The sequence below is a fragment of the Netta rufina genome (assembly GCF_964035555.1).
Source record: "Netta rufina genome assembly, chromosome: 5".
In the NCBI taxonomy this organism is placed as follows: Eukaryota; Metazoa; Chordata; class Aves; order Anseriformes; family Anatidae; genus Netta; species Netta rufina.
In genome coordinates, this window is record NC_140128.1 from 33679197 (window position 1) to 33704657 (window position 25461).

A 25461-nucleotide genomic window follows, 5' to 3' on the forward strand; every position below is an offset into this window, starting at 1 on the left:
AGCATGGGGAAAAGGGCTCACTGGGGCAGCCTGGAGAGCAGGAGGACTGCATGGAGCTGGTGCGGGGTCATGCTGGCAGCCCAGGTCCCCCTGCCAGGTGCCCTGTACCACAGGGAGCTGGCCAGGCGCAGGTACCGGTGTGGGGAGTGTGGCAAAGCCTTCCTGCAGCTCTGCCACCTCAAGAAGCATCGTTTCGTCCATGCTGGCCACAAACCCTTCCTCTGCACGGTGTGTGGCAAGAGCTACAGCTCGGAGGAGAGCTTCAAAGCCCACCTGTTGGCCCACCGGGGCGTGCAGCCTTTCGAGTGCCCCCGGTGCGACAAGGCGTACCGCACGAAGCGCGACCTGCAGGAGCACCGGGTCCTACGCAGCGGGCAGCGCCCCTTCTCCTGCGAGCACTGCGGCAAGGCCTTTGCGCGCCGGCCCTCGCTGCGCATCCACAGGAAGATCCACGCGGCCGCAGCGACCGGCCCGGCTGATCCCAAGGGATGCCAGTGTGCCATCTGCGGGCACCACCTGGCCAACCCTGGCTCCCTGCGCAACCACATGCGGCTGCACAGCGGGGAGCGCCCTTACGCCTGTCCCTACTGCGGCTGCACATGGGCGAGAAGCCCTACGAGTGCTGCTTCTGCGGCAACGCCTTCCCCAAGCTGCTGGAGCTGCGGCGCCACCTCATCTCGCACACGGGTGAGGCCCACCTGTGCACGGTGTGTGGCACAGCGCTGCGGGACCCCCACACGCTGCGCGCCCACGAATGCCCCTTCCGCTGTGAGCGCTGCAGCAAGTCCTACACCCTGGCCACCAAGCTGCGGCGCCACCAGAAGTGCCACCTGGCTGACAAGCCCTACCAATGTGAGCTCTGCGGCATGGGCTACAACCTTTCGCAGAGCCTGGCACGCCACATGCTCGCCCACAAGGCGGAAAAGGACCCTGAGGGACTGAACACGGCAGGGGCCTCTCTTGCTGTGAACCTACCCCAGGCAGCAAGGAGAAGGCATCAGAGGAAAATCCATCAAGAGGAGGAGGTGGCAGAGCCTGCCTTGCTCATGGTGGACGTGCTAGAGCCAGAGAATGAGGCAGAGCTCCTGATCACAGCCAGTGGTCACTGCATTGCTGCTTACCAGCCTCAGGGCAGCCCCTCAGGTCCTGAGGCACACAGGAGACCTGCTGAGCATTTGCCATTGACAAAGGACGTCATTGAAATCACCATCTCCGAGCACGAGGACAAGTGCGTTGTTGTGCAGGACAAGGGCTCACCAAGTGACGTGGTCATCATCCAGGAGGGGGTGGGCTTCGGAGCAGTGGCCAAAGTGGTGGAGGTCGAGACTGGGACCTGACTATCTCAGCTTGCAGAGCTTTTGTACAGAATATTAAAATGTTTTTTGTTTGTTTGTTTGTTTGTTTGTTTTAAAAAAACTAGCTCTGTTTTTTTGTTTTGTTTTGTTTTGTTTTGTTTTCTGTGGCAACAAAGGCCCTGGGGCTCAGCACCAGGCAGAAATAGTAGCTGTAGAGGTAACTTGTGGGTGTAGAGCTCTGTCTTTTCAGTAGCTGCTATGAACCTGCACATGCCAGGCCTGGTGCAGGGAAGGCATTGGCTGTTGATGGGAATAACTTAGAGAGGAAACAGCGTTTTAACAAGCAGGGCCCCTGCTCTGCCTGTTACATTGTCAGTGGGTGATGGTGCACCATGGGGAAAAATCTAAAAGCAGCAGCCTTGAACAATTCCTTCCTTTCAAATTTTTCTTTTCCTGCTTAACTGTTGCTATTCAAGCACTTTTCTGGGATTTTATGCTGAAGCCCAACAGCATTTCTGACCACGTGAGCATGATGCTAATGCCAGACATTGCTGGGATGCATTTACAAGCATTTACAAGGTGTCCCTGTTGTGTTTTTTTTTGAAAACCATTTTTCACAATCAGCAGAAGCAAAGTCCTGCCTTAGAGCTAGGGCTCAGTGTTTTTCCTCTGTTTTCCCCTGTTTTGTTTGCTGTTGGCTTCCTGGCTCTCTGGTACTGGATAGTCTGTCCAGGGATGGTAAAAGATCGTTTCCTTTCTCACAGTACTAGGAGCATTGTACAGTGAATTTTCACTGTTCCTGGCCAAGAAGTGCCTTACCTGTCCAGGTAAGGGTTCAACAGCTCATTTCAGTATGCTCAGATTTTCCCTTTCCCCGCCACATGCAAATGGGGTTCACTAATCTGTTTCCTTGTTCTTTTTCTTGTATTCTTGCTTCCTGTCTTCCAGTTCTTTCCTGTTCCTGCACCATAAAGCTAAAAGACAGCAAAACTGCAACTACATCCCAAATATTCCCACTGCTTCATCTTCTTTAGTGCTCATTTGCCATCTGAGATACACTGAATAAAATTGGTACCTGGAAAGAAGTGCACATTTCCAAAGGCCATGCAAGTTTGGCCTTATAGGGAGAAATCAACAGTATCAGCCCTAGCAGAGATCTTTCAGTCCTGCCTGCCCCACACTTGCATTTCTTACACAAACCGTTTTCATTTGCCACCTCCTTAACTTTAGCCATTCATTGTCTCCATCCTGACCCTCTCCAACATCTGTGTTTCCCTAGAAAGTTTTGTTCAGAGGCCTAAGATCTCTGGGCTTTTTATGCCCACTGCAAAAGGAGGGGATAGCGTCATCTGAGAATCATCAGTAGCACAATTCGCTTTTGGGGCGCTATGAAGACAGTAATGTGACCATCTGAGAAACTGTTCATTGTGGTTTTTACTCATCTTTCTTTCGACTTTTTCCATAAACTTTTATGACTGGTTTGTAGATGAGGTACTAGAGTCAGATCCACAACACCTTGATTTGAGGTGAGGCAGGTAGGTAAAATTCAGCTGATGAGCTGCTGGATATCCTCATTTTCAGCTATTTTCTCTGAAGTCGGGGCAGGGCAGATGCGCTCAGTCTTTGCCCTGAGAGTTTGGAGACAGAGCAGTGGGAGCACAGGTGTATGCGGGAGGGCTTAAATTTGAAGCTGCACTGCTTTCTACTGCTCCCCCTGTGGTGCCTGACTGAACTCTTGCAGCTTTCAAATATTGACACAGCTGCAAAGTGTTCTCGCTGGAGCTCTCATGCTGTGTTTGAAGCCTGTGCCCTCTGTCACAGCACAACTGGGAGAGAAGGGGGAACAGCAGGGCAAAGGGAAGGGGAGAATCCAGGCCCCTGTTGCTTAATCTGCTGCCCTGTAACTGCCTTCTTCATTCTGAGCGAATAGGGGAGAATAAACAGGAGCAATTAAGTCGTCCTAACAGAAAAACTGTTGTGTTAGTGACTGTGAACATCTTAATGGTAAAAGTGATGAATAGAGTTATTTAATTCTAAGGAAATCCTATCATAACTCCAAAGACGAGGATGCTGGTGAACCTCAGCAAGGATAGGATCCACGGAACTCGGGGTTCACAGCACCTGTAGAGTTGTAAGATGTTCGAATGCCATCCCCTTTGTCTCCAATGTTATCTCCAATAAATGGTATTTTAATTAACATATTGTGGAGTCTGAGTGCCTTTCTTATGGGGATCTGTAATGAACACTTGCACTACATTTGGTGTAGTCAGCAGGATCCTGGTGAGAAATGCCTTACTGGACGGATAGTGAGGAAAAGAATGGGTTCCTGCCGGGTCTTGTAGACAGTCATGAGAAATAATCACGTGGTGTTTGGCCTGGGTGACCTTCTGGTGAGCTGGGAGATTCAGAAGGAGTTATTTGGAAGTCCCACTCCAGCTGAAATACTAAGTTTTCTCCAAAAGGAAGGGATGAGAAAAGTTCAACAAGAATGTGTTGTACTTGCTTGTTACTAACATGCTTGTAAAGAGTGTGGGAATGTTTTGGTCTGATGCGAGGGGTAAAAGAGTCTCTTGTGTGGATATGGAAATATGGAGGATAAGGAAAGAACTAGTCTGGGTATCCCAGCAGCAAGAAATGCAGGTGAAGGAGCAGGCTGCTCGCTGCTGTGCCGTTTGTAGGAAAGGTGTAATCCGTAAGCAGCAAGTACAGGGCAAAGTTTGGGATCCCAGAACATGGGACCATTAATTATGACCAAAGTGAAGGGACCTCCTGGGCAACCTCATCGTACAATCCTGGTGTGAGATGACAACCAAGAGAACTGTAGAACCTGTCTGGTTGGGGTCTCACTGGAGATCCTGCATGCCTGTGACCCATACATCTCCCAGCAGCAAGCACACAGGTCTTCTGTCCAGTCACGGTCTGCCTTGCTGGAAGGGCTTCACCAGGGCTTTGGGATACTGGTAAATGACAAATATTTTCTTCATTTAAAAAAAAGAGTTAACCCATATGGGGAAAGAGCTCAAAACTCCCATTTGTGTTGAAAACCATACTTGTGGGAGCATAAAGGTGCAAATCTTCACCTAGGAAAGAAAATAGCATCCATTACAGGCAAAAAGAAAAGGAGATGATAAAAAGTTGCTTACAGGAATGACGAATAGAGATGGAAGAGTTAAATGTTCAAAGCGTGGAAGTCAAAACCCCTGGGGATGTGATGAAAAAGCCCCAGGATGTAGCAGAAATCTCCACATATAATGCAATGTCAGTGTAAAGAAATAGCTGAAACTTAAGTGACAGTTGAGACAAGAGGCTGCAGCAGTTACCGTTATCAGCCTTACAGCACTGGGTTTGGTCCTGTTTCACAGGGGAAGCCGCTGAAGAACAGCAACTGGAAAAGAAGCAGCCAGACACAGTGACAGAACAGTTGGTTTCAGTAACTTTTTTTTTTTTTTTTTAAAACAAGTCTTTAAGCAACAAAACAGATGAAGGGATCAGAACAGATTTCTGACACAAAAGGTAGATGACAGATAAATATCAAAGGATATTGATATCTGTCCAATAACCAAGCTTAACAGCTAGATTCTAGTGTTGCTTAAACTTCCCCCTATACAATGCATGATATCATATAAAGTGCTAACATTTCTCCTTGAAAGGAAAAGCAAGATGGTAAAATGCTGTGCATAAACATAACAGCTGCTGATTTCAGCTCTAGTATAAAGGTTGTGTGGTTATTACAAAGAAGAGACAGAGAGAAGTGCAGGAATGAAGAAAAAAAATGAGTATATTGGAAATTCTTATGAAGGGGAATACTCCAGGGATCCACATAGCGAGTTGGCGTGAGTAGGAGCAGCCTTGTGCTGTGCTGCATGTATCACTTGGCCACAGGATGAGCTAAGATGGCTAATGCTAACTGGAGAGCCTACAGGCTGCTTCCACTTGGCACTGGTGCTGATGCCACCACCACCAAGCAGCCTTGTCTTTATCTCAGAGTGAGGCAGCATATTCTTATGGGAACATCCGTTCGTTTGACATTGGAAATGACAAATAGAGTTGTTTGCTTCCAAGAAAATCCTCTTAAAAAAAAACAAAACACAAGACCACAAAGCTGGTGAACCTCAGCACAGACAATATTTGCACAGCATACCATGATGGCCTGATGCTCCGCTACTTGCTGTTGCCAGCATCTGACGGGACCTAAGATTATCTAATGCTATCCCTCTTTGCCTTCTAATGTGATCTCCAACAAATGCCATTTTAATCAATACCTTGTGCACTCTGTGCCCTTTCTTACTGGGATCCACAATGAACACTCGCACAGGTGCATATCCATCACTCATCACTACAGCCAAGAAGTCAGGGTGGTCTTCCACCGGCGTTATTTCTGCTCCGCATGCACAGCCACTTGGGATTGCTCAGTTCTGCCCTGGTGAAAACAACCCTGAGGTCACTTGTCCCACCTGCAGTGTGAGACCAGAACCAAATTATCATACAGAGAGTAAAGAAACTGTCCCTGCTGCCATCCTCTTCTATTCTACCAGCTGAGCAAGTCCCGCTGGTTGTCAGCCAGGCTTACAGAAACGTGGGGCTGTTTGTGCCTCCTTGCACAGTGAGGAGCAGTGGTGGCTGCTGTGTGGGACAGCAGCAGCTCTGATTTCCCCGTTCCTCCAAACCTTTGTTTGTGCACTGATGCCTCCCTCCTGCCCCCGCCTTACTGCAGTCCCTGCCTGTGCATTTCTCCTAAGTGCCGGTTCCCTCCTGCAAAGTAACGCGGGGTGTTTCTAGGGTTGTGCCTAATCCTATATACACACACCCAGGGCAGTTTGGCTGTTCCTGAAGGCGCCTCTCCAAAACCCAGGTGTGGTGGGTGAGAACAGGGGATACTCCTGTTGGGTGAGGGCGGGAGCCTCTGCAACTGCTCTTTGTACCAGTGGACACAGAGTCATTCCTGAGCCACCCTAATGCTAATATTTGCACTCCTTCTATGGAGATAAATATTACAGCTGTATCCCCTGCACGGAGTCACAGCACAAAACATGCTCCCTGCTGGCAGAAAACACTTTTGTGCCATGTGGCAGCTCTAGAGACCGTCCTGACCCTGCCCCGCTTTCTGCTGTGTTCTCACCATGCCGATTTTCAGATTGTTGTAGGGATCATGACAGTGTTCCCAGCTCTGGAAGTCCAGTTCTTTACTTATTTATTAGCTGATGTTGTGGCACCTGAATTACTCCTGCCTCCCTGTTCCTGCAAGCCCTTGTTTTTCTGCCTGTTTCAGGTGTGCTAGCTCCTTGCTTGGCAGAGCCTCTGTTTCCTTTTGGATGTATTTTAATATACAGTGGGAAGTCACACACACTGAGAATGGCATTGCTGACCTCACTGGGGGGGGAAATTAAATTCCACATGGGCTGCAGCAGGCACCCCTTCTGATACATGGTATGGATGAGGGAGATGGAGGAGACTTAAACTGTCTCTTAAACTGATGGAGGGGACTGTTAGCGTTAGGTTGGAGGTTGGACTCGATGACCTTGGGGTCTCTTCCAACCTAGAAATTCTGTGTGATCTAAACCGTGGGCTTGGGTGCCAAAATAGCTGGGGCTAAGCTTGGTGGTAACTGCAGGGAGAAAAGACAACTGGACACCAGGGGAAAAAGGGGCGGCTTGCTACTAAAAGCAGAAGGATTTGGAACCAGCACGGTGGGGAGGCAGCAGTCATGCCAAGAGCTGCAGGGGGAGTGGGGTGGCACTGCAGGAAAAGAAGTGAGCTGCTTGGGCTGGGGTGGCTGTCCCCTGGCAGAGACCTCTCTCGGCCAGCCCAAGTTCTCCCTGTGCCCTGGGACAAGCTTGTCCTCTCGCATCTTCCCTGTTATGAAATGAGATGCTAATTTTTCTCCTGGGGTGTGTGCATTTAGAGGCATTTTGTTTGGCTTCCACCAGTTAAGTATGAAAATGAAAAGGGAGGGAGAGATGCCAAAAGAGGATGGATAAGAGAAGCCTCAGTCCCGCTGTCCCTGACACACCATGACCTCTGGAGTCCTGTTTCTTCATTCTGGTTTAATATTAACCTGGTCGGGCTGTGACTCCGCTTATTCTGCTCCCGTTGCATTTCCTCCACAGCCAGGGCTGTACAGCATGGCGCACAGCAAAACCAGCATACTGCAGGGCCTGCTCCTTTCCAGCCTCCTGCACCTCACCTTGAGCCACGATGGAGGTAAGTCTCTGGCACAGGGAGAAGGGCTGGACCAGTGGGTGATGAAGGAAGGAAGATGGACTTACTTCTTTCCAGGGATGAAGCTTGTGGAGCTTCTAAACCTTGTAGCTAGGAGCAAAAGGGTGCAGAGAGTGGACTGAGCAGAGGGCTTTCCTGCACAGGAGGATGCAGCAGCACCCAGCAGCTGGCAGGGAAAGCCAACAGCTCAGTAGATTTTGTGGGTCACCTGGGAGATGGTGGGGAAGGGGAACGGGGCTCAGTTCAGGACCTTGCGTAGCACAGCCACTTTTTGGGTTAGTTCCTCAGCTCGCCTGTGTTGCTGCAATTCTCTGTTGCCTCTTCAGCTGCCCTTATCTACAATTTAGGCCAGATGCAGTATGCAGCCTTCCTGCTCATTGCTCCGTTTCTTCTCCCAGAGCCTTTACTTCATCCATCTGTTCTTAATATGAGCTTAGGTCCTCTCTGACACACTGCTTTGTGAGGGAAGACCTGTCCACAGGTCTCAGTTCAGAGTCTCTGAACACAAAGATGGAATCAAGCTATGCCTGCCACAGTAGCATGAGGCTGGCGAGACAGAAATACACTGGTTGGCAGAGAGCTCTAGGCGGGCTCTGGGCAAACAAGCCTCTATCTAACTGCAAATCGGCAGAGCAGCTTTGCTGAGGACTCCTATCGCTTCTGCTGCCTCAGCGCTGCCAACCCCAAAAGATGAATTATAGCAAGACTGCACTGATCGTCAGGTGTGGACTTGACAGGTCTTGGGCAGGGCTTCTCCTCTCTCTGTGGTGAGCTGGGGGAGGCTGGGCTGTGGGATCAGCACATCAGCTGAGCGTGACTTTTGGAAACTGCGAGGGAAGATGCGGGGACCCTCCCACTGCGAGCATCCCTTTGACTGGCAGTGTTCTGACTCGGTAGTTTTCCTGGAAAAGGGGCAGGCACTGTCATTGCTCAAGCGCCCGCGACGTGCCAACAAGGGATTTCTCGAAGAGATGCTTAAAGGAAACCTGGAGCGAGAGTGCCTGGAGGAGATATGCAGTTACGAGGAGGCCTTCGAAGCCCTCGAATCCACCGTTGACACGGTACGTCACAGGGCAGGGGGGGGTCCCGCGGCTGACTCCTGCAGTGAGAGCAGTGGGTCACACAAAGCTAGGCACTGGGGTTTTAAGGCTGAATTTTGTGATAGAAAGATAAGGTTGGTGTGTGTGCGATACACAGGGAGCTTAGACACCCTCAGGGAGACTCCCTCCTAGAGCCACACCAGGAAACGCACCTCAAAGCTCAGATTCTTTTCCTTCCTTCTCTATTGTAAACATGAAGTGAAAAAAAGTGAGTATTTCCTCAACTACTAGCCAAGAATTTCATCTTGCACTAGTCCAGCATGCTGCCACACACATTTGAACTGCCACAGCCCCAGACAGTCACAGAACAGATGCCTTCGCAATCAAACCCGGAGTGCAGGTGCCTCAAGCTCCTCTGAGCTGAAACTCTGGCATAGTTTGTCCCTTCTTCTGGTTTTCAGACACACTCTCACTCTGCTACATTTTTTTCATTGTCATTTTGTGAAATGCTCCTAGCCCCAAGGCCAGTATCAGTGCTGAATTCCACACCTGAGAATAAAACACAAACCAGATGACCAGCTAGGAGTTTAAGCCAGCAGGAAAGAAGCTCTGCAGAGTATTCCTAGGGCAGCACAAACTCTCAGGCTGCGTAGGAGAGGTGCAGATCTGAAGAATGGAGCAGGACCTGCATATGATCTTTAGAAGTTCTGGGTTCAATTCCTTGGACTTCCATACTGCAGCACAAGCTCTGCTTCCTCTGCACATTGATGAGGGAGAATTGCTGTAAGCATCTCTGGTCTTTTTTAAAAGTGACCGTCCTCTCTGTTACTCTGATTAGTTGCAAGTCCATAGCAAACAACCAGAGTCTCTCCTGGAGATGATCTGTTGCATGATCAAGAGTCTAAAAGGGACAACAAATGTTCCTGCACAGTAACTGATCTTCAGGGTTTGCATCTCCGCTTTTGTTAGGGATAAAAATTCCCTTTGGCACATCCTGTTCTAGGTCAATCCAGAGTAGAAAAACACAAGGTGGAGGCTCAGGACAGACAGAACGGTCAAAATGACCTTTCACGGGATGGTACAGACACCTGCACACATCAGGCTAGTTTGTCACAGGGACACGGTTGTATTATGGTACTGGTTTTTGCCAGCATGGGGCATAAAGCAAAGCACATTGTATAGTAACAGGATAAAAACGTAATTTTGGAGCTCCATGGTTGCGAAAGGAAGGTAGATAACCAGAAGCTGTTGTAATATTCCTCAACAGTTGTCCCACCTCCACTTAGCTAGGGACAGGGGCTTACAGATGAGGTGGTTCCAAGCTTCGGACTGTTGGAGATGGTGGAGATCTTATGTCTGGGTATTGCAAAGATGCAGAAACATGCATGCATGAAGTTCAGTGTGTTGCCTCCAAAATGCTTGCCTAGCTTGGGCAAAGCTGAAAAAGACCTGATCCCTGAGTCTGTTGGGTGGGAATGGAGTTTTATATTAGATTTTCTGCTTTGTTGGACTTCACAGTATTTGCTATCAAAAGAGCTAGGTTAGTTTGTGCCACTTGCTGTGATAAGGCATTCTACTGGTTGAATTGCAGCAGCTAAGCAAGGTCTGATGTCTGCACTCTGCTCTTCAATATTTTTGTTTGTTTGTTTTTACAGAATGTATTTTGGCCAAAATACCAAGGTAAGTTGCTGCAAGTCCTGCAGGCGCTCTGCTCTCCCTCAGGCTGTATTGACCCATCCTGGAGGAATGGTTCCCTTCCCCCTCGGGAGAGCTCACTCTCCAGGACAAAGCCCTTACGTTAAAATAACCCCTAGATGATAAAATGGTTCAAACCATGATGCTTGCTTAGATTCCTTTCTTGTAATGTTTTTTACTTTTCTCATTTTGTTAGCATGTCAGGGCATGAGAAAGACCAGGACGGCTTTGGATGCTTGTTTAGAAGGTAAGAAATTCATGGGGACCTCAAGTTCCCCGAGTGCCAGAAACCTGCTTCCTACAGTCTGGATGGAAAAAAACAATCTGAAGTTGGTGATGTCATCTGATTAGAAGGAAAAAATAGCATGAGGGGATCTTGAAATTCCTTTCATTCTCTTTATTTCCCCAGTAACCATTTCACAAACTGCCTGACTTCCCAATTAAAATGATACAGGGTAGCTTTCCTTTTCCCAATGACACAGTAGCGTGTCCCTGACCAGCTCTAGGCTAGACTGGCCTCAGAAATACTCTGATCTATGTCTACAGCCAAAGCAAAGAACAAAGCCTCAGGATGAGCTCCCTCTGACGAAGCAGAGAGAGTTTAAGCCATGTGCTCTTCCCACCCCCTAAAGAGAAGGTCTGTGCTTGTGCAGGCTTGTGTATGCAGTAAAAGATAAAGGGCTTTGTGGGAGGGTACCTCTGACCTTGAGAAATGTAATATCCATGTCCACTGGCCCAGGCTTACCCTGTGTTGGGCTTTTGACAGGTAACTGCTCTGCTGGTCTTGGCCAGAACTATCAGGGGACAATTAGTTACACCAAATCCGGGATTGAATGTCAAGTGTGGACAAGCAAATACCCACATATCCCTAAGTAAGTGCATCTCCCCCTTTCCCCTGGAGAGTTTTCCCTGGTGTCCTTCCATCCTAGCTTAACCAGCCTTTTCCCACAGGTTTAATGCCACCATCTATCCCAACCTCATCGAGAACTACTGCAGGAACCCAGACAACAACTCCGAAGGGCCGTGGTGCTACACCCGAGACCCAACGGTGGAACGGGAGGAATGTCCCATTCCAGTGTGCGGTACGCCTCAGCACTGCGCCCCTGCAAGCTCTCCACTAGCAAGGAACTTTGCACTAACACTGATGCTAAGGAAGGGGTGAGAATTAGCAGGAAGGGATCTTATACAAACAGAGGTCATTCAGAGTAGGGAAGCTGTGCCTTAAAGGTTAAAAGTGGCTGGGGAGAAAGTGGCAAGGAGATGCCCATCCATCTACCTTGGGTAAGACCCTCTAACACCGTGTTCTCTCTAGACTAATACAAAACGAGATTAAACCTGCTGTCAACAGTTTCCAGCAGTCTAACTGCAATTTTGCCAGCCAGGAGCACCCCCAGATCTTGACTCAGCTGCCTCTAACTTGTGACAGCAATGAGTCATATTGCCTTTTTTTGGGTCAAAATTCCTTTAGGATAAAACCACCACAACTTACGCTTGACTGCTCGCCTTAATATTCGCTCATACAGAAGCGTGCAGCATGTGACATTCTGTCTCCTCTCAAGAAGACAGAAGATGCCCTTGTCTCATTATCCCCTTTGACAGGATGGAGAACTATCCCCCTCCACTTGTACCTTTCCATTTCTTCTCTACAACACAGAGCTGTCTCCTCTGGGGCTTGGCCTTCATCTCAGAAGAAATGGTTGAAAGTGGAGAACCTTGTCACAGCAGAGGCTTCACTTGCAAAAGCAGAGACTAGAGGCAATTACTCAAGAAAGTCATAGAGGTCATAACAAATTTGACAAATAATTGTTCTGAAGCATTAAAATCGTTAACATTGCTCCAATCTGACATGTGGCAAATTGGAGAAAAACAATGCTCGGCTTTTGGGATGACCACACATTGGCACCATCTCTGCTCATGAGTTAGTTTCTGCCCTATGGCAAAGTAACCAACTGTTACACTTACATGTGCATGGATATAACTGGACTAGAAAATCCTTAGCTTTCTTGTACAGTTCCTTTGTGATCAAGTTGCCATGAATCAGTCTCACAGAGACGCAGTCTCCCCCGTTAAAGTGCTTACTGCTGCTTCCTCAATGGCTGCTCAGTATTTTCTAATGCAAAGCTATGACTTAAATCACAGCTTTCTGCCCTTCCAGGTCAAGACAGGACAACAGTTGAATTTACTCCACGGGTCACAACAACAGCTCCAGTGCAGGCCTGTGAACCGGAGAGAGGCATGCTTTATACCGGGACCCTCTCAGTCACTGTGTCTGGGGCAAAATGCCTGCCGTGGAACTCAGAGAAGGCCAAGACATTGCTCCAAAATAAAGACATCGCCCCAGAGGTGAAGCTGCTGGAGAATTACTGTCGGAACCCTGATGCAGATGAAGAGGGTGTCTGGTGTGTAACAGATGAACCACCCTACTTCGAATATTGTGACCTGAACTACTGCGGTGAGAATCCTGTATTGGTTTGAGGCAGGGGCAAAAAAGGTAGTACGTGCAAGTAGAATGAAGGACCTGACAGGGGAGGGGGAGGAGGAATTATAATCATAGAATCATTATAGAATGTCAGGATGGAAAAGGCCTCTAAGATCATCTAGTCCAACCTTTAACCTAGTACTGACATGTCTACCACTAACACAATGCCACACGTGGAAGCCTTCATGTACTAACCTGCCATACATGCATATAACTGAACTCTCTTGGGAGTCTCTCGCTGGTAGACAATGAGCATTAAAACTAGCAAGGGCTCTCAACCATCATTCCTCTGTCATTCTCACTGTGTTGGGAAATGGACATCGACGCTGCTCTGAAGATGGAGACCACAGCAGCTAAGCCTTTTACAATGTTATCTTTCTGTCTCTCTCAGACAGCTTGCTAGAGGATGAGTATGAACAGCTGGAGGAAAGAGGAGGACGTACCCTCCTTCCTCAAGAGTTCCAAACCTTCTTTGATGATGCAACTTTTGGTACAGGCGAAGCAGGTGAGCAAAAACTCTAGATACAGCATCAGTTGGTAGAAAAGTTGCAGCTTCTTCCCACAGAGCACTCACTGTATCTCAGAAATGTCAGCTTACCAAATGCTGTCAAAAGCAAGGGTAGGAGATATTTAATTTGCGTAAAGGTTCATCAAAAGTTAAGCTCTAGTTAAAATCATGGAGCTAATTAGCATGCCTGTCCTAAGCTTTTCAAGCTGAGCATGGTGACTGCAGACAATTTTGCTACTGTGAATGAGGCAGAGTATCAAAACCAGATTGTCTGTTGTTTTTTTTTTTTTTCCCCCCAGATTGTGGCACTCGTCCTTTATTTGAGAAGAAAAAGTTAACAGACAAAAGTGAGAAGGAGCTGCTGGAGTCCTATATAGGAGGCAGAGTTGTGCATGGGGATGATGCAGAACTGGGAAGTTCCCCCTGGTAAGCATTATCTCATCATAGTCCTTCATTTCCACCACAGGGGAAAATAAAAGGGATCTCTCATGGCAGGAAGCATGCAGTTAGTATCGTTTCTAAGCACAGATTCTCCAAGCATGTGACAGAGGGGTAGAAAAACAGTAGGAAAGAAGCTTCTCTGTGCTTCAGCTAAATGCATGCTTGCCAGGGAATGCTAGTGGTGGTGGGGTTCATCGCTCCTCTTTCCAGCTTTGCTGGAGCAGAGAGGTATGTAGAGGAGATAAGGTAAATTGCCTATTACATAGAAATAGACCTCTGCAGTCTTTACCAGTACAGCACAAAGCCCTTCCCTGCTCGATCCAAACTCTGCTCTCCTTGAATTGCCCCAAGACACACACTGCAAGCCAAGACATTAGTCTTAAGTCTTCCTCTTTCTTTCTGTTTCAGGCAGGTGATGCTCTACAAAAAGAGCCCTCAAGAGCTCCTGTGTGGTGCCAGCCTCATCAGTAGTAACTGGGTCTTGACTGCTGCTCATTGTCTTTTTTATCCACCCTGGGACAAGAACTTAACTACAAATGACATCTTGGTGCGGATTGGCAAACATTTCAGGGCAAAGTAAGAGCCTGAACAGCCTAAACTAAGTGAGAGTACACTAGCTTTTCTCTTGAGGTAGTGAGATGCAGTGAGGTTAGAATATCATTCAGTACCCAAGGAAACATATAGAGTCAATGCTATCAATCTGAAGAATGAGATTTAATGGAGACAGCCGTTGCTGATATTGAAAGGGCAAGCAGAACCCTGGAAGGTCTAAAGGGGCACTCCCCTGTCAGGAGGGGGACAACGTCTCAGAGGGCACAACAGATCTGAGAGAAGCATCAGCCTCAGAGCTGCTCATTTCCTATTGTACAATGCGTTCTTTCCTTCACAACTATTTCAGATATGAAAAGAACAAAGAGAAAATTGCTCTGTTGGATAAGATCATCCTCCATCCCAAGTACAACTGGAAAGAGAACATGGACCGAGACATTGCCCTCCTGCACCTGAAGAGACCCATCGCCTTCAGTGACTACATCCATCCTGTCTGCCTGCCTACCAAAGAGGTTGTGCAAAGGTGAGGCAGCAAACCTAGAAATACAGGCTGCAACAGCGCCCTTTGGGTCTTCAGAGAAGACAAAATAAAAACGCCTGTTTAGGCGATTCACAGCAAAGGAGCCAGACAGGAGAAAGCTGTTACAACATACTTGATTTTATAATTACACTTCTTTCCATTCTGTGGAAGGATTTCCACAGAAGGATTATAATTTGATTATAATTACGCTTCCTTCCATTCTGTGATTGCTTCCACAGGCTGATGCTGGCAGGTTATAAAGGGCGGGTAACTGGCTGGGGGAATCTGAAAGAAACATGGGCCACTAGCCCAAGCAACCTCCCCACAGTCCTGCAACAGCTCAACATACCCATTGTAGACCAAGATACCTGCAAGGCATCCACCAGAGTTAAAGTCACTGACAACATGTTCTGTGCAGGTAAGTAGACCCGGAGACATAAGGCAAACACCTGCCACTGAAGACAAGGGGGCTGAGCTCCTGCTGGGACACATACCACAAGGTTACTTTCTGATAAATTTTTAAGTGCCCTCCTAAAGAGTAACTTTCCCATGATATTTTTTTTCAACTCTCAGACTTGAAGGCAGGAGAAGTTAAAGCTATGAATAAGGTTTGTGCCACCACGCTGTCAGACCAACTAGCACAATGGCACCGCTATGTATCAGCAACAGCTGTGCAAGAACTCTGAGAACACAATCTTTTCACCAGTATAAGGAACAGTTCAGCAGCTTCCTGCATTGAAGGCTGCAAACCAGCTATACTACTCACTAGGCTAAGTGACTCATTCTGTACTTAACTCAACCTTTTGAGCACCTGTTTACTCTTATGCCCACAATTTCTGTGGCAGGCTCCTTCACAGATTAGTTACAGCATGTGAGAAGAGAGGCATTCCTCATGTTCTGTTAAATTTCCTGTCTAACAAATTTGAAGAGGTGCACATCTATAATCATAGCTTTAAAAACACTTTTCTTGATGTAATATGATATTTTACAGACCTCTCACAGCTCTGTCATCTTTCTCCCGAGCTGAGTAGGACTTAATTTTTCCTAATATAGAAGGCATTCTGTACTTCTGATAATCCTTGTTGCACCTTCTTAAATCTCTTCTAGCACCATACCCTTTTGGAGAGGGAAGAGGCATAAACATAGCATTGAAGATATAAACACGCTATGGATTTATGTACTGGTTTAATACTTTCTGCTATATTCTTCATTCCTGCAGTCTTCATAAGTTTCTGCAAGCAAATCTCCAAAAAGTTTTGGCAGAGTTTGTCCTCTTTCCATCTAATAACATAAATGCTTGAAAGTTAGGATAGAAGCCAATTTCATAGTAGAGTACACCAACAATATAGTATTCATAGTTCCTTTTTCTAGAAAACACTTGTAAAATAGGTGAGATTCAGACATAGGGCAGCAAAAGGGAGACTTCAAAAGGGAGACTTGAGTGATGGAAAATGCAAGAATTCCTGATGAACTAGGCAGTATCCAAGTAAAACCCCTATTTTCTTTGTGACATGTCTGTAGGAAAATAAACACAATCAGTTGGACAAGACAAAGAACAGAACCTGCAGAATGACAGGAAAATAAAAGTGATGAAGGCCATGTCTCTAGTCAATACAATGAAAGACCAAGGTACACAGAACTTGAGCACACAAGTTTGTAGAAACAAAGGCAGAGTAGCCTAAGCTACAGCTGAAAATAAGGTGGCAGCTGACTAACAGCTATTCTGATGAAAAATAGGAATGAGAGCACAGAGGGTGGCACAGTATAATACAATCAGTAACTCTGCAAAGACAGAAGCAGTTGGCTGTTTTATAAACATCAAATTTAAACCCCTTTAAGTCCAACACTGGTAGAAGCAGCAAGCAATCTCATGGCTCTGACATGTTATGCAGCGATAATTCAAGGAAAAGATGGCCAACACCAGTCACTTCCCCTACAGCCAGATGTCTGACTTTTCTTTCCTGTAGGTTACAGTCCCGAAGACTCAAAGAGAGGAGATGCCTGTGAAGGGGACAGTGGGGGACCTTTTGTAATGAAGGTACATTCAATAAGCTCAAACTTATAAAACGCATGGCACTGGGGTTGTGTTGTACTGAACTTTTATAGTTGTCTAAAAAACAGCAGCACAGATACAAACTATTGAGTGGCTGAAGCAAACCCCTCTCAAGCCTGAGCTGAGCAACTGAGATGAATCCTGCAGTCATCTAGTTCAGCTCCGTTTCTGTACTGAGCTCTCAGCAAATAGAGAGATCAGATGAGGATTTCTTAAGTGATGGCCAAATCCCACTTAGAGGTTTAAGAGTGGAGACACAGTTATGCCAATAAGCTGTTACCTAGTATACACCAAGCTCAATTCCAAAGCAGCATGCATGACTAAACAGGCTGGGGCACAAACAAGGCTCAGATCCGAGTCTCTCCCTCCTCATGCCGATCCCATTTTGCTTTGATTTAGAACCCAGATGACAACCGCTGGTATCAAGTGGGGATAGTCTCATGGGGAGAAGGCTGTGACCGAGATGGCAAATACGGATTTTATACCCACGTATTCCGCCTGAAGAAGTGGATGCGAAAAGCCATCGAAAAACACGGGGGATAGAAGAAGCATTTCCCTTGCTTGTTTTCAGTTTTGCTACAGTATTCCAGTTCTTGAAAACATAAGCATTGAAGATCTTGAAGTGAAAGTTACGTGCCTACAACTTGACTAAGGAAGTTGTTCTTCCTTGAAAATAAAAGTTCTCAACAAACTCATCTTCCTTTTGTTCATGAATTGCACTTGAATCCATGCAATCACAATAGCTGGGAGTATCAAACACCACCAGTTGTACTGCTAATTACCTGCTGTGCCTCAAACGTTCTCTTCCCTTCTATTGGCTCTAATAATCGAGAGATCTTAAACCTCAGACGATGGCCTTCAGATGCAGTAAGCAAAACTTCCCTCATACACCATTTCCTCCCTTCAAGTCAACGCATTTTCTCTTCCATAAATTGATCAGAAAATGTACTGGAAATAACCCCCCTACAAAAAATGTGGAATTATCAAAATGACAATACTGATGTCAGAAATAAATCAACTTTTTTTTTTTTTTTTTAAATAAGAAAGGCATTGTTCTTGGCTGTGATAGCAGTCAACAAAGTACCAGCACCATTATTTGCAAAATTAGCGTCTAAAGATGTTATAGATGCCAGCTACATGCCACTCATCCTACACAGGAATAGGGGTTGGAATAGATGAAGAAGTAGCATTGGATTTATTGCATGGCAGTAACTTTTTACACGGCAGGTGGTGCTGGCTCCTGGAAGCGTATTTTCCACTGGCATAGCCAGATTCAGAAAAGCAATTTGTGCATGGTCAAAGGTGCATCCAAAGGAAGCATCCTGCACTCTACCAGTTTTGTTCTTATAAAGCCCATTTAGGAATCACTCTCAAGCTCCAGTTCGTTCATGAACTCTTTAGCAATATTTGCAGACCACCAGAGACCCAGCAGTACAGTAGCAAATAACGTATTCTTGACAAACCGATCAGTTCAGTGCAATTTTCTTTTAGAGTGACCATGAGATTTGTAAGCTATCCTTGCTGCCTGTGACATCGTATTACCAATTCCTCTTCCTTCACAGTGCCATCACGTTAGAGAAGCAGGCAATAGATAACGTTGATTGTGCTTCAGAGAGTATTAAGAGGAGTGAAAGGAGACGTGAAAAAATATGGCAGAACTACCTGAAATTAGCTGATAACAAAGTTAGCAATCAATTACTGTGTTTTGCTTTTGCAACCTCCTTGAAGATGGCTTATCTGGGAACCAACTTGAAGACAACCCACTTTCATTTCCCAAAGCAAGTACAAAAACAACTTCCCAGAGATACCTGAAGAAACCAATTTTTAACGGCACAACCATTCCACAACCATTTAAAGTCACTGATACCCACAGGCATAGAAAAATGAAAATGTTTAGCCCTTCTAATGCTTGCATTTTTAGCCTCACCCTTCCACAACTATCCAGTATCTGTAAGAAACTGTATCTAACAGACGGGAACCAGGACCATACAATTTCTGGAGTAAGTCACTGTTAATGCGGACTTATTACAAACAATACAGAAGAATCATTTTTAAAACTCAGTTTAATGTTATTTAAATATTTTCTGGGCTAAAGATTAGGCTTTATTAATTTATGTGCACAAGTTTTAGTTCAGAACTCCCAGGATATTGAGTCCAACCAAACACTACAGAGACACAGGGCAAAAACTCATTCATAGTAAGCAACTATATCTTCTACTCAATTATTCCTGTACTTCACTCCCAATTCAGTTTCAAGTTTAAAATAGTTGTATGCAGGTTTGCAGGCATCACTGTTTTAACATCCTGAGCTAATTAACAAACAGCTCTTCAGAATGTCTGCTAGATGTGGTACAGTAAATCAACACATGGGTTCATTTAAATGTCAGTAGGTTTCAAAAAGCAGCTGATAATTGAGAGGTAGTGGCAGTAACTCCAATGCAAGCCAGACATCAACTATTCGCAAACAGCCTCAATTTAAGTGCACAAAACTTCAGCACTTACCAATAACGTCCAAACACTTCCACTTGTCATTCAGGTGTGTTTCACAAGAAAGGGCATGACCGCTTCAGGTTAGGATAGGAGACTGCAACTACTAAATCAAAGCGGTGGAGCAATGAATGGCATCATGTCAATTAACACAGGATGGCGAACGCTCACAAGTCACCTGCTATCACAGTGCACAAACTCACCACAAGCACCAAGCAGTATTACAAATCCACTGCAACCCCAGCCTAGGGGTCCTGTAACAGGAAAATTGCAGCCATTTGCAGAAGCTCTAGCATAGATTTGTTATACAGGTATTAATTTAAAGTCTGTTTTTTACTATAATCAGGCAAGATTGATTCAGCAACAGCCCAGATGCAGAGACTGTTGGGTCCCAGAGCAAACAACAAAAGCAGCAGTTACATGGAACCAAGTTAAAACCCAGAGCAGAAACGTGCTGTTTTAAGCCTGCCCATCCAACTCCTCAACAACTCCGGTCCAGCTATGGAACAGATGTGGAATTTATACTTCACAACCAGCTCACCCACGGAAGTGAAGTAGCAAGGTTAAAATACATCACCTCCCTAGAGATGAAAGGGCTAGAAAGGCTACACAGTGTAGGTCTTTAAGCTTTCGTACTCGTTGCTTCTGAAAAAGGCTAGTCAGAACTCTCTCTCGAATTAAAAAGCAGTGACTGCAGCTTTTGCAGACTAACACTACCAGGTCTTTTCTAGTTTTATAAAACAGGAGAGTTTGCTAACATTGGATGTTTAAATGCAACTGAATGTGGTGCTGCAGTCTACCTGAAGAAGACCACTTAAATAAATTCAGGATAAGCGAGTACACTGACTGTACTTCACTGCTAATCTATTCCTTATCAACAGCAGCAGGCTCCCTCAAAGAGAAAGCATTATTTGTACACAGATGAGATTATGCTTAATCTGGGTAGCGGCATCACAAGGATTAGTAATTTAAAATAAGCATGTCAGCAAACTAAGCAGTCTCAACTTACTGAAACCATATTCTGGAACAAAAATAAAGAGCAACTACACGAAAAAATGCACTACTGCTTATAGAAGAGTGCAAAGTCTCAGGACTGCAACCCACAGATAGTATACACTGAATATACTCATCGTCCCTATAATATATCCAAGCCCCGTGTTCACGTCAACAGCTCAGTTCAGTTGCTAGATGCCCAGTCACTAACATTCAGGAATAGAGAGCAACTTCTCTCGCCAGCAGTCACTGCTGTTCCTACAGAGACTGGTATAGTTAATGCAAACTTTATTTACAAAAGACACTTAAATTAGTTACTTCATGCCATGTGTCCATACAGAATCAACAGTTCAAGGATTACATGGAGAAGAATTCACAAAATTAAAAGTGAAAGCACTAAGGATCTTCTAAGAGTTAAGAACTAGGAAAAAAGATCTTAACGACAATTTTACAAATAAAAAACAAGTTATGAGAAACTAGTCTGAGCAAGAGGATGGTTGTTTACAGGTCTGTACACTAAAACTAATACACAGACAGCCTTCTATTGTCAAGAGATGCTCACTGAGAAGCAGAGTATGTACAAATACTTGTGCCACAATGACTCAACCCCCCAAAATCCACCGTATTATACATAAACCAGTTTGTATACATTAGGCCTAAACGAGGCCATTTAACTATGAAGACTTCTAGTTTAGTAAACTAAAGCTGAAGACAGCCCAAGCAACCGTGATGCTGTCCCTCTCGCATCTCTATTTGCGACTGCTTTTTATTCTCTCCAATCTTTTTTTCAAGTCATCAATATTAGCTGCTGCAGAAGAGGGTGAAGCTGGGGTAGTTCCAATGCCAGAGGAATGAGTCTGATTGGAGTCCAGGTCCAGATGTTGGTACTGCTCCCGTGACTCACGGAGCTGGGAAAGCTTACTGTGAAGCATATCTGTAGAGGATGCAACTGTAGGGACTGTTGGCTTAGAGAGCAGAGATGTCAGAGGTGGTCTGTCTTCCTGCTACGATGGAGGAAAGTGAAGTGTTAAGACAGATAATGGCAAAAGCCATTAAGTACAGAGCATAATTCATGGCTTTTCATCAGAAAACACTGAAAACAGAGTGGTATCTTTCCTTCCCTTTCCTCTAAGTCATCAGTGTTATAAAGTCAGTTGCCAAAGGCAGAACCATGCAAAGCTAACTACAATATTCAATTCCTATAATTTGTGTTTGTTTTTTTTTTTTTTTCTAAAGTAGTTCTTTGTTACCTTGATGTCAGTTTGGACACAAAATCTGCAGAAGTCCAACCATCTGCAAGAAGTAGTCACACTAGACTCACGACAATACGTTTGAGACCTTTCAGCCTCAGATCAAATCTAGACTCTGACTTGAATCTGTCTTAGGCACAGAGGAGCCAATCATTTGATTTCTTAAAAAAAAAGTGCAAATGAGGTACAACTCCACAGGATTTGCAAGCATTGTCAAATACAATACCTTTGCATTGTCAAGGCCACAACGCTGCCTGAGGATTTTTAATCTTTCCAAGTAAACCGAAGGCCCCACTTCCTCCCCATTTGTGTTTCCTATAGATGAAGGTACAGTGTGGGTAGAAACAGGAACACATGTTCCTTCCATCTGAGGAGAAATTCCTGGAGGATGGGGGAGGAGGAAAAAAAGTAAAGAAAAAATAAAATATTAAAAACTCAAAAATAACCCTTCTTGATCAGTTGCTTCAAGTGAGATGCGATAGATGAAGAATCAACCAATCCATAGACTAGTAAACTCTTTGCGTTTTCACATGCATTAGATCATTTCCTTGAAAGAGCAACAACTGAAAAGCGAGAAAAGAAATGAAGACATTTAAGCAGCAGTAGAGCAGCTCCAGAAGTAGCGCTGGTGCTGACAGCTGGAGAAGGAAGGGTGTACATGGGAGGGAGAAAGATGCTGATGCAGATCAAAAGTAAACAATAGAGGGAACTCAGCAATTACACTGGCAGGATGGAAAATATTTGGAGCCTTCTCTTTTTCTAAGTTCAGTAGTACTTCTGGCAGACCTCACCACTGATTCTAAACTCTTTACTTCTTGTTCAGTTAACTTGAAAGGTATTGCAAATTCCAGTTGAATCTGAAATAATGCTTTCCAAAAGGCATGTAGTAGAGAAACTTTAAACACTTTGTTAAAAGACTAGGAAAGGACTTCACATTAGGAGAAAAACTTTCATTCTGAAGTGAACGTCAAGTTACAACGCTTAGCGTGGACAGGGATTTGTTTTTACTAGTTTACTGCAAGGGTGTTTAAAATAGATTTGAGAATTAAAGTGTTTATACTTGGTTTAAATAAAGCCAAGCTCACAAGACAGACCAATATCCTTCATTGTATTTAACTATTACAGTTGGGAAAAGACGACAAAACTGGGGCACAAATTCAAAGTGTTAACTGCCAAACTAAAATTTCTTGGCTGTACAGAATTTTAGAACATAATGCAGAATTTTCTGTTCTATCTAGTCAGACACATTTATAAGGTTCTGAAATAAGCTTTCTTCTCACAGTAATTCACAATGCAGGAACAGGAGAAAGAACAGTAGCTGAAGACTAAAATCTCACAGGACAGTTAGATACTTGAAGAAATAAGTGTAGTTTTGCCAGACTGTATCAGGTTTTACTGTTAGCTAATCATTTGTCACATTCCTCTCTAACACTGCATTAGTCATTTGTACTTATCTGCAATGAAAACACTCACTAAAACTTAAAGCATGTTTAACAGTAATTTATACCATATAGAAGTTTACTTGTTGAAAAGGAGACATCTGTTAAAACTTTCAAATTCCATAACAAGCAGAGCTCCAGCAAAAAGCCTGCCGTACCGTTTTTGTAATGAAAAGGTGAAAGGAGAACCTGACAGCTGCTGCTGTTACAAACCAGCTGTATGCCTTCCAGAAACAATTCTCGATACCAGAAACATGAAGCATATGCTAATGTTTAATACACAGTACGAGACAAATTAAAACAAATTAGAACAGCTGTTTTATCAAGCGCCTTTCAGATATTTTCGATGCAGTGTGACAATGGTTATAACAACTTTCTTATAAACAAAAAAATGTGTAGTCTCTGCAAATGGTGCCTCATGAAGCAACGCAAGTGCTAAGAGAATACATAAATTACTTCAGAATACCACAAAAATTTCAAATATTTAACATGGCACATGCAACTGCTCTCCTTGTATGATGTCTGCTTCTCATAAATCAAATTGTGTTGCTATAAAATATACCTGTAGAAGAAGGAATGCGTCCTTTCCCCTCCCGTTCTGTTTCTATCAGCCGGAGGCCTCTTTCCACATAGCTCTGGAAGAACTGAGATGAGTTTTTCAGGAAGGGCTCAATGTCTGCATCAGAATATTTCTTTTTGTATTCATATAGCTCTGCCAAACCCTGGGAGAGAAGAGTTCCTGTGTATTACTACAACTGCTGTATACACCATTCTAATGCATCATGCCTTCTTCCTTGCAGGAAGAGACCAATTACCTCTTTAGTGTTCTCCTTGGAGCCAATCTTCTTAAATATCTCTGCCAAAATATCATTCACTTTGGCCTTTGAAGCTTTTTCCTCCTAAATAAATAAAGGGAAACTTCTAAACAACATGAATAATATAAACTTCTCTTAAAAATAAAGGGCAGCTAGACAAATCCACACTATGCTCAAACCCGTTAGCTGGATACAGAGCTTCAAAGATGAAGAAAACCTTGAGGTGACTAGGATTGTTGCATAGCCACTGTTTACACAGAATGAGAGTAAAGACATCATCAAGCTGTAAGCATGCTTCTAAGAGACCAGTGTTTAAAACCTGTTTTGGGCAGTGTCAGCTGTTCGCAGATGAAGTACAGTAACAAGCAGTATCAAGCCTGTGCTGCATACCTGAATGTCTCAGAGACCATCTGATCCTGAAATCACCTGAATATTGTGTGCATATAACAGAAACACACTAAGTTCCCAAAACCACCATAGAAGTGGAACTAGGAAAGCACTTCCAACGTTTGTTGTATGTTGGACAAGTAAGTACTACTTCATACTCCACAGTCATTAAGCTTGTTCCTTGAGTAAATTGCCTTACATTCCCTCTTCCCACCATCACATTTCTGTTACTTACTGTGCGAGAAGCCCCTTTTTCCGTATCCTTATCAGCTTTGCTTCCAGTCTGGTCCATGGAGTGTTTCATTACTCTACATAGGTGAGCCTCCAGCTCAGACTCATTTTTGTTGTCTATCATCGTTAAGTGATCTAAGATCTGAAGAAAAACAGGCAAAAACGTTATAGAACACATTAACATCCAATTTCAAAGCAAATAACTAGCACTGTCTCTGACCTTGGGCCCTTTCAGCTTGCACAGGGTGTGAAGCAGAGTCTTCAGTGTCCTTATAGGAAACTCACTCTTACACTGCTTCAGCTTCTCTTTGGGAAAGACCTTCATGAAATTGTGGATATCCAGTAGAATCCGATCCAGATTGATGCTATTAATAGTTTCCGGAAGAAGACGCACCATTCTCCACAGACACTGGAATGACAGGCTTACTTAGAGCAAGACAACTCATGGAAGAAGCATTTAAGTACTTTAAGAGCAGATTATACAGAAGTATCAATGAGTCATTTCACTCTGCTACTACATACCCTGACACATGCAGCATGTCTCTCAAAATTTGTTTAACTGGTACATACAGTCTTTGTAACTAGCTGCACCATGTCCAGGTCCTTCTTTAGCAATGATACATAAAACTGTATGCGTTAGAGCTGACCTCACTACCAGTAACAGGAGACTGAATGCTTTGTGCTAAGAAGTGTCAGCAGATAATGCATGTATACTAAGTACATCTGAACAACATGCTTTCAGGTTTAGCCTTATTAAATTTTTAATGAGAAGAACTCAGTCTTAGTTCTCTAAACCATGCTAGTTACAAAAGGGTGTTGTATGATAAAGAAAAAAAGATTACATCCATACTAATAAATGCACACATTTGCATGTCCCCTCTGCCTAAATTTAAGCCAGCTCCAGCCTGGGATTCTTTGAATGTATAGTACCGTGCTGTGCCTAAGCAAATAAATCCAGCAGATGACTCCTCTGTAGGGAGGTTACACACAAACTTCTGCCAACTATTACTGGATGTGACTATTAGCAGATGTAAGCTTAGCATATACAATGAAGTCAATG

General features: G+C 44.7%; 3 protein-coding genes across 7 annotated transcripts in view; 2 read left to right on the forward strand and 1 right to left on the reverse strand.

Annotated features, from left to right (window-relative positions):
* Positions 1–3: 3 nt before the first annotated feature.
* ZNF408 (zinc finger protein 408) lies at positions 4–1832 on the forward strand (the record flags this gene model as incomplete). The annotated part of the gene is given in 2 exon segments (XM_084287698.1): positions 4–589; positions 592–1832. Coding segments are annotated over 2 exon segments (1332 nt in total). The 3' UTR covers positions 1338–1832.
* A 5585-nt stretch (positions 1833–7417) lies between these two features.
* F2 (coagulation factor II, thrombin) lies at positions 7418–17342 on the forward strand (the record flags this gene model as incomplete). The annotated part of the gene is made up of 14 exons (XM_084287910.1): positions 7418–7496; positions 8412–8575; positions 10210–10234; positions 10446–10496; positions 11016–11121; positions 11201–11331; positions 12405–12701; positions 13120–13233; positions 13536–13662; positions 14086–14253; positions 14576–14749; positions 14986–15164; positions 16714–16784; positions 17199–17342. 14 exons carry the CDS (start codon positions 7418–7420, stop codon positions 17340–17342), a joined length of 1830 nt encoding a protein of 609 aa, XP_084144036.1.
* A 1546-nt stretch (positions 17343–18888) lies between these two features.
* Positions 18889–25461, reverse strand: part of CKAP5 (cytoskeleton associated protein 5) — a 48879-nt gene continuing 42306 nt past the window's right edge. For 3 of the 5 annotated variants that reach the window (XM_084287173.1, XM_084287172.1, XM_084287175.1), the window contains 6 exons: positions 24622–24810; positions 24406–24543; positions 23784–23867; positions 23531–23690; positions 21756–21910; positions 18889–21283 (listed from right to left, as the gene is read on the reverse strand). In XM_084287173.1, the coding sequence (XP_084143299.1) occupies positions 21029–21283; positions 21756–21910; positions 23531–23690; positions 23784–23867; positions 24406–24543; positions 24622–24810 (981 nt within the window). In that variant the 3' untranslated portion in view covers positions 18889–21028. Of the gene's footprint in view, positions 21284–21755; positions 21911–23530; positions 23691–23783; positions 23868–24405; positions 24544–24621; positions 24811–25461 lie in introns of those variants that run through there. The other 2 variants (XM_084287174.1, XR_014618451.1) reach the window with 2 other exon arrangements.